Below are 8,638 nucleotides of genomic sequence, written 5' to 3' on the forward strand. Positions count from 1 at the left end.
GGAAGTGAAAGACCAAAGCCTCAGGGCTCAGGAAGGGGAGGGAGAGGGGGTGACAGGGAGCAGAGGGAGCTTGGGTGAGGAGCTGAAGGAACCCTAGAGATTCCAGAGGGAGTGAGGGAAGGTGCTAGGTCCTCCTGGGACAGCGTGGCGAGATGGGTAGGAAGGCCAGGACTTGAGGAAGTGCCAGCATGGGGCTAGGGTAGGGCAAAGGGAGACAAGAAGAGAGCAAGTGAGAGGAAATGGACCTCACAGGAGTGGGGCTGGGTGCCCAGGGATTAGGGGGCTTCTCAAGGTCTTCCTCCCAAGTGCTTCCAGACTCTTCCTGAACAGAAGACAAGGGAGGTCAGGCCATGCATGGGGCAGGGGTGCTATCTTCCCCTTGGAGTTGAAGCTCTGAGGTATCTGGGGAAGAGGGCAGTGAATGGGGCAGGCGAGAAAGCAAGTAAATTTATTCTCTTATCAGCTAGTGGGCTTTGGGGGTGCTGTCCCAGGTGCTGAAGAGGTGTGTGCATGAGGGGAAGGGGTGATGCCAAGAGTCTCATCTCCCCTTGTTCGATGGACAGCAGTGGGAATGGGTGGGGTGGGGTCCAGACTGACACGGGGCGGCCCCCTGAGGTAGCTATTGGCACCTGTGATGGTTGCTGCTGTGGTGCATGTGTGCGATGGGCCGAGAGAGGGGCATTTAGGGGAAGGGGGCTAAAACCACACACACACATACACACACAGCCTTCCAGTAGATCCCATGTCCTCCTTTGGTTCCCTTCAAAAGCAGTCAGAGGAATAAGTCTCCAACTACCCCAGACCCAAAGGTGTGACCCAAGGTGGGAGGTCAGCCCTGCCTGGCCAGAGGAGGCTGGCACTGTCTGGGGACAGGTCCTGCAGGTGCACAGGTTGAGAGCAGGCCAGAGCCACCCTCATCCTCAGGCCATCTCTCTGGGCTGGGATGCTCATCAATCAGTGGACAAGGGCTCACTCCAAGAAAGCAAAACATCAAAACACAGAAAGCAGGTCCCTCAATTTATTGGAAAAACAGGGGACAAGAGGCCAGAGAGTTAGGGGAGTGGGTCCAGTGGTGCTCCCTCCAGGAAAGGAGAGCCCTTCTTCCTGGGTGGGGCCAAAGGCCAAAACAGCAGAATGGAGGGGTCCCTTCCCAGGCACAGCACCCCCTTCCAGTCGGACAAGACGAGAAGAGGAGTGGCTGATGGACACAAGCCGCGTGGTGTATTCTCAGAACACGGGGGGATAGCTACTGAGGCGCTGCTATTCTCAGCTGGTGGTGGGACAGTGACATGTCTGGCAGGCAGAGGGGACCTCTCTGGCTCTCCCTGGGGGCTGCCTAACACCTCCCCAGGCCGCAGGAACCCCCTCCACAGGTGGTGTTGAGCTGGCCGCAGGGCGCGCACAGGCCAGTGCTCACCGCCACGTTCCCGGTGCAGGGCGCGCTGCAGACGCTGCCCGTCACGGGCCTGGAGCCGGACACGCAGAGGTCCCCGCAGACAATCCCGCCCCGGGAGCTGCTGACACCTGCGGGAACAAGGGGACGGTCGGGAGGACTGGTCGGAGGCCACCCCATCCCACCACCTTCCTTTGGCCTCTGTGATCTGTCCAACCCTCCAGGGAAGGCCACAAAACACTTAAAGTTCTACTTCTGAAGGTGTGCAAGTAATCTTAGCCTGGGACCCGGGAGCCCTGGGTTCTGGCCCTGATTCTGCCTTGTGACCTTGGGCAAGTCCCTTCCTTTCTCTGGGCCTCAGACAAGGTGTCTGTGACATCTGAGGTCCCTTCCTGCAGTGACATATTATTCTTTCCCCTCCTCAACCCCATGCATGAGGTTGTGAGGTTCTTTCTTTAAGCTAACCTCAGTCTCTCCTGCTGCATGACCAATCCATTACAATGTACTGGGGGAATTATTGGAACCACTCCTCCAGTATCCTCATAGCAGGGAAATTCTTGTTGCCCAGTTTAGAATTTTCCTTTTCAGGGCCCAGGATACTTACAGACATTCACAGCTCCAATGCCTTCACACAGCCTGAGTGGGGAAAAGGTGAGAAAGGAAAGAGAAAATAGGTCAGAATGAGATCTTCAAGTTTCCCCTAGGTGCTGGAATGGGTCATCTCAGGCTATGTCTGGCCTATATTTATGCCCTTGTGTAACTTTTAAAAAATAAGTTTTGGCAGTTGCAGCAATGCCAGGGCACACTATTCGGCAAGCAGAGCATAGATTGGATTTCAGCTCTCACTCGCCCCTCATCTGGCTGCCTTTGTGCAGTGCACAGCCAGAACAACTATACCTGGCATACCTGGATGGGTTCAGCTTTAGGAAGGGGTAAGTTCTCTGGGACAGTCACCTGAGGCCAGGATCAGAGTTTGGCCAGCATCTCTACCCTAGGGCAGTTTTACCACCTGGAAACCAGGTAGGGAGTGGATCCTGCAAGAGCTGAGGATGGAATAATTTGAGAATGTTCTGAATTGAGAGGCAGGGTGCCTGGGTTCTAATCCTTGGAAGGCCCTGGGCAATCTGGGACTCTAGAAATCAGAGTGGCACTGGCCTTCAGTTTACCTCTGTATGCTATGACCAAGTTGAAGTCCTTTGAGATGTAGATTCCAAACACCCCAGAGTCTAGCTGGGGGCCAATTTCTTGGGATATAGAAGAATCAAAGGTGGGCAAATCCATACAAGTGGAATTCTTGGGATAGTTGAATTGGGTCCTACCTCTGCTCCTCGCCCTCCAGCAGGCGCCTGTAGGTGGCGATCTCGATGTCCAGGCCCAGCTTGGAGTTCATCACCTCCTGGTACTCCCTGACCAGGCAGGCCATGTCCTGCTTGGCCTTCTGCAGGGCGCCTTCCAGCTCAGCCAGCTTGCAGCGGGCATCATTAATGGCAGCCTCGCCCTGCTGCTCAGACTGGGTCACTGCTGCCTCCAGCTTGGAGATCTAGGGGGCCCAGAAAAAAACAAGGTGGGTTATGGTCCCTGGGTCTCTATGCTCATTTCCTGCATGTGTCCAGTCTCTCCCAGCCAGCTGGGATCACCCCAGGAACAAGGCCTCTCCCCTTCATCACCCGGATCTCCCTGAGTGACCACAACCAAGGACTCTGGTCATGCAAATAGGTTGGAAAATGAATGGTGAGATCCATTTGGGCGCACACTGCCCATGGGACCCTGGACCAGCCCCCAGCCCCCCTGGTCTTGGGGAGAGATGACCCCTACCTGGCACTTGGCGTTCTCCACCTCGGCCGTCAGCCTCTGGATCATGCGGTTCAGCTCGTTGATCTCCTCCTTGGTGCGGCGCAGGGTCTCCCCTTGCCGGATCACCGTGGCCTTGATCTCCTCACACTGAAGGGAAGCAAAGAGGCTCAGGGAGGCTCAGAATGGGATGTCCTGCCTATTCAGGACACATCAGATGATGTGCTGGTTGTGCAGTACTCAGCCTGTGCAACCGTACATGGTAGCCCTGTCCTGCCACTAGAACTTGAGAGCTGTCTGACTTTTGTTACCACCTCTAGGGAACAGAATCCTCCTGACAAAAGAAGCCTTTTCTATTATACACCTCAAATCCCTCCCATCACCATGTATAGGAGGCAGGGGTCCTGGGCCACTCACTTTGCTGCGGTACCAGGACTCAGCCTCAGCCCGGCTGCGTCTGGCGATGTCATCGTACTGCTCCTTGATCTCAGCGACGATGCAGTCCAAGTTCAGGTCCCGGCTGTTGTCCATCTTGACGATGACCGAGGTGTCTGAGATGTTGGCTTGGAGAACTTGGATCTCCTGTGGAAGCGGGAGTTGGGGAAGAGGAAGAATGAGCAAGTTATCTGGGCTCTTCCTCACCTGCTGATGTCTGTAATCTCTTTGATCCCTCTGGAGCCAAAGGCTCCTGTTTGGAGCAGAAAATCCCCTGATGAAATTGTCCAACTTTCTACACAGGTAAGAAACCCCTTTGAGAAGAGAATACAACTACTTCCTCAATGCTTGCTTTGGGGGGTTTTCAGGCCCTGTGAACTTTGGCAGTGTCCCTGCGGCCAGCGTGCTGCGAATGTTTCCTCGGGGTCCAGATCTCCTGGACCAATCACAGAAAGGAAGGTTATTGGCTGCCAGAGAAAACCTGGGCCAGAGAACACAGGGTTGAGGCTGTGTGCCTGTGCTTTGGTTTCCAAGTCACAGGCAGCCTAGAGATGGCCCTCTCCTGCCCCATACTAATTCTGTCCCTTGTTGGTTCTCCATCTCTCTGCCTCCCTATTTCCCTCTCCTTGCTCCCTCCAGCCCTCAGGTCAGAGATGCCCAGGGTGGCTGAGAGCCCCCTCACCTCATCATATAGTTGCCTCAGGAAATCAATCTCCTGGGTCAGGGCCTCTGCGTTGGCCTCCAGGTCTGATTTGCGGACGTAGGCGCAGTCCACGTCCTGTGTGGGTTCAAAGGGCCGTGAGGTTCAAGGGCGCTCTGTGGGCTTGGTGGCAGGGTGGCAGGGTGGCAGGGCAGACAGGATGGGGTCGCCAGGGCCGCAGGAAGGGTCTTGGTTTTAGGCACTCACCTTCTTTAGAGCCACAAACTCGTTCTCCGCCGTCGCCCGAAGTGCAACTTCTTCTTCATACCTGAGGGTGGCAGGGAAAACAGGACCACATCTGAGCAGCTCTCAACTCGGCCATGAAGCACACAAGTCAACAAGCCTGATCCCTAGACCCTTCCCCTGCTCGTTTCCTCGCCTCCAAAAGAAATAGGGCAGGACCAGGAAGAAATCAGGCTGCCAGTCCAGGCTTCCTGGGATACAAGCGAGAACTAAAACAGCCACTCTCATGCCACCTCTGGGATTTTCATTGGGGGTGGGGGGCAGGATCTGGAAGCTTTCTGTGTACGTGAGCGCATGTGCATGGCTGGGGCGTGGGAGGTGCCTGCTTTTCTCACCCAGGTCTCCATTTTCCTTTCCTCTGACCCCTCCTCTTGCCCCTGGTTTGGCTACAGGTAGTGAGGTCTTCCCTCTGTCATTCCCCTTCTGGCTCAGCCAAGAGGAATCAAGCCTGCCACTTCCTCCCGCTCTGTGGGCAGGTCAGTGGAGAGCCAGAGGCAGGGAGCATGGTGGCTTGGGAAGTCCATGGCTGAGAGCGGACCTGAAGGAAGCTGGCCAGCCCTTGAAACCAGATTCCTTTAGACTGCCCAGTGTGCTGCTTCAGATCATGTGTCACACGTTGTAACTGGAGGGCTATGTCTGTGATCGGCCATGCCTGCCTCCCAGCGGACTGTAAGTCTCACAAGGACAGAGACTGTGTCTACTGCCTGTCCCTGGGTTGCTAGCACCCAGCCCAGTATCTGGCTGGTAGCTGCTTGGAAAATGTTAGTTGAGTAAAGAGGTAAACTTAAGAATGTCCAGGACTTTGAAGGCCAGACTCAAAGGAACTAGGAATGTCAATTTTTCTGGGGTCCTAAGAGAAGGGTCTGGTGGATGGAGAAAGAGAGAACATCATTGCTGTGATATGCCAGGTGGAAGTTAAGGAGAGCTCCATCCCCAGGGGCCCAGGACCCAACCATGGGACCCATGTGCCTCGAGGAAGGCCAGGGGGTGCAGGCTCTTCCCTGTCCTCAGGCAGAGCCCTCGCCACAGGTCCAGACACTCCCTGGTACTGGGGGCCTCCTTCCAGCTCTTTCTGGAGCCGGCCTCTTCCTGCACTCACTTCTTCCTGTAGCCCTCCAGCACCTCCTGCACGTGGTTGAGCTCCGAGGCCAGCCTCCCGCTGTCGGCCTCCACGCACTCGGCCTCCCGCCGCAGTGTCTGGATGTAGCCGTCGAACAGCGGCTCCAGGTTGCTCTGGCAGCACTCGCGGTTCTGGTAGAACTGCAGCTTGGTCTCCAGCAGCTTGTTCTGCTGCTCCAGGAAGCGCACCTGCCGCCAGAGGCAGAGACTGAGAACCTCGTCTTGCAGGCCCAGAGGGCAAGAGGGGGTCCCAGCACTGGGACCCACAGTCCCCCAAATCTCCAACCCTGAGTCTTCCCAGGATGGGGTTATATCATCTCCCTCAAAACCGCATTAGAGTGTAATCAGCTCACCTGAAAGTCCTTCCTGTGAGCTAATTTCAGTCTCTTCTAAAGCAGTGTATCTAGTGTCATGGAAAGTGCTAAGCCATGCTGAGGCCAGACTCTGCTGCCGCTTGTTAATAATGTGTCCTGGAGCACAGCACTTAGCCCCTGTGCAGAGTGCCCGCCTCGCTATGAGGGTTTAAGGAGCTCTCGTGCAGAAAGGCACCTGCAGGTGTGATTGTCAGCCTGCAAAGGAGCAGGTCAACCTTTTTAGAAAGGCAGACTGTAAAAGTTAAAAATACAGTATGTGCCAATTGTGGAAACCCTGCAACGACAATGCAATTAGAACAATAGTCACCCGGAATATTAGTGCAGGGATATTGTGTGTTCCAAACCCCTCATTTTACAGATGAAGAATCAAAGGCCTGGGGAGGTTCCCTGACTGCCTGAGATCTCACGATGGCAGAACTCAAGTTTGATCTTCTGCCCTTCAGGGGGGCACTTCTCTTACTATAAGAATTACTGACTTTTGTGCCCAAGGAAAATTTCACATCCATCTTCCTGTCACGAGGTTGACCCACTACCCCATTCAGATCCCTTTGTGTAATAACTTTGCCACATCCCTGGTAAGTCCTTTCTTATGCTATCCTTGGTCTCTCATGCTGTTAGGAGTTCCAGATTTTTTTGGTCTTTCCTGGTGGGTATCTTTCTAGATGACTTCTGTCCAGGTTGGTTCAGGAGAGTCCCCCCTCATCCCAGAACTGCTTCCTCAATGAATCCTTCTCCCCTGGCCCCTCAAACCACTGTCACATGGTAGGTAGTAGCCTGAATTCAGTGAAGACAGCTGCAGACTTGAGCTGCACACTGACATCTGCAGGTGGTTTCAACCACGTCCAGACCACAAACCACCTTCCTCCCCATAAGGCCCAAGAGAGGGCCTTATGTCTGTTGCTCAACTCTGTATCTGGAGCCCCAGGCGTAGTGGCTTGGACAAACCACTCTGGTCCCTGCTCAGTGGCCAAGTGACCACTGGTATAGAAATCACTCAGTGCAGTCTAGGAGGCTCCCCCAGGGGGCAGTCTTCCTGTATCACACTCAGCTGACCTGCCTGGACACAGGGAGCACCTCCTTGCCATGTTGAGGAGCTGTTTGGCTTCAAATGCATTGAATACTCACGCAGCAGCCCTTTGCTCACAAGATGTTCTGTATCCTCACTAGAGGGTCTGTCTGCTCTTAGTTCTGTTTCTGTGTTTTCAATTTGTCTGAGTGGAGTTCAGGAAAGGTGAGATCAAGGACACCTACCTTGTCAATGAAGGCAGCAAACCTGCTGTTGAGGCACTTGATCTGCTCCTTCTCCTCCTGCTTCACGCACTGTGCGTTGGGGTCGATCTCCAGGTTGAGGGGCGCTAGGAGGCTCTCGTTGACCGACACGGTGGTGATGCAGGGCGGGCTGGGGCCACACACGCCACCGGAGCGGTACCCAAAGCTGCGGTCACAGGAGCCGGCGCGGAAGCCCCCGCAGACGCTGCGGCTGCCGAAGCCCCCGGTGAGGCCACGGTAGCAGGAGATGCCACGGTAGGGGGCGGCCGTGATGCAGCAGCGGCCGGGCCGGGGCCCGCAGGCGGAGATGGAGCTGAAGGCACGGCCGCTGAATCCACAGCCCACGGAGCTGAAGCCACAGGTCATGCTGGAGGCAGGGAGATGTCTGAGCAGTGGAGAAGCTGGCAGAGGATGGAGCCAAAGGCTTGTGCTCCCTGGGCTGTGGCAGGCCCTTTTATGCACCAGGGCAGCTGGCAGTAAAAGGGGCAGCAAAGAGACAATAGCTGCATTTTATTGGCTTGGCATCACCCCGGCCTCTTAAGAGCTAAACCGCTTGCCTATCCAGTGGAGCTGTGTCAACAATCCTGGCCAACGACCTGTTTCATCTTCAAAGCCCTTTACGAGCTTCCTTATTGCCTCTCCCCCTCCCATTGCTCCTGGAAGTGCAGACCTCCTGGAAGCATCTAGCTGGACTCCATGCTACGAGTTCAGGGAATGGGCACAGGGACCTGGGTGCAGCTTGTTCTCCAAATCCTTTTCTGGAAGGGGCATAGGTGATGGGTGGGCTATGGGCCCTGAAACTATGACTTGGCCTCAAGGGTAGAGTGGCTGGCCTGTCCCAACGAGGGGGCTGTGTCCCAAACAATCTCTTGTTCTGGGCTTCTTTACCTTTTTCTCTAGCTCTCAAACATGTCCCTTTCTTCACTGTCCATATAAGCTTCCCCTGACCTGTTCCTATGCAGAGCTTAGTCAGAGATGGGGGTAGGAGGAGAGATTTGGGAGGGAGCATGGCCCCTGCATTTTGGGTATTCTTCAGAAGACAGGAGCCATGGGGCACCCACTGGAACATGAGAGAAACGAGTCAGAGAGTTCAGGAGAGAACCAGGGCCATTCTTCAGAGTTATAGGCATCACTGCTGATGCGCTAGGGAACAGGAGTGGATGTGGAAGACCCCAGGGCTGCAGGGATTAATCGGGGAAGGCTTCTTGGAGGTGGGTTTAAGGAGGGCTGGGGTAGGGTGCGGACAGGTTGGTGGGAGATGAGTAAAGAGTCCCGCTCTGATTTGGACACTAGGCTATGTCATCACTCATCCCC

The 8,638-nt window shown here is 55.2% G+C and overlaps 1 protein-coding gene across 1 annotated transcript; it reads right to left on the minus strand.

The window, feature by feature from the left end:
* Positions 1-1,004: 1,004 nt before the first annotated feature.
* Positions 1,005-7,765, minus strand: LOC102506783 (keratin, type II microfibrillar, component 7C). Its single transcript, XM_006192746.3, has 9 exons — positions 7,307-7,765; positions 5,662-5,870; positions 4,527-4,587; positions 4,302-4,397; positions 3,602-3,766; positions 3,209-3,334; positions 2,713-2,933; positions 1,998-2,029; positions 1,005-1,524 (listed from the first exon to the last, which is right to left on the minus strand). The coding sequence occupies exons 1-9, from the start codon at positions 7,688-7,690 to the stop codon at positions 1,337-1,339; spliced, it is 1,482 nt and encodes a 493-aa protein (XP_006192808.2). The 5' UTR covers positions 7,691-7,765; the 3' UTR covers positions 1,005-1,336.
* Between the last annotated feature and the right edge of the window lie 873 nt (positions 7,766-8,638).

The sequence above is a fragment of the Camelus ferus genome, chromosome 12 (genome assembly GCF_009834535.1).
Source record: "Camelus ferus isolate YT-003-E chromosome 12, BCGSAC_Cfer_1.0, whole genome shotgun sequence".
Taxonomy (NCBI): Eukaryota; Metazoa; Chordata; class Mammalia; order Artiodactyla; family Camelidae; genus Camelus; species Camelus ferus.

Coding starts and splice junctions, on each gene's coding strand:
- LOC102506783 (XM_006192746.3), bottom strand. CDS start 7,690: ATGACCTGTGGCTTCAGCTCCGTGGGCTGTGGATTCAGCGGCCGTGCC. Junction 4,398..4,526: donor AGTTTGTGGCTCTAAAGAAG/GTGAGTGCCTAA, acceptor GAACCCACACAG/GACGTGGACTGCGCCTACGT. Junction 2,934..3,208: donor TGGAGAACGCCAAGTGCCAG/GTAGGGGTCATC, acceptor TGGGCCCCCTAG/ATCTCCAAGCTGGAGGCAGC.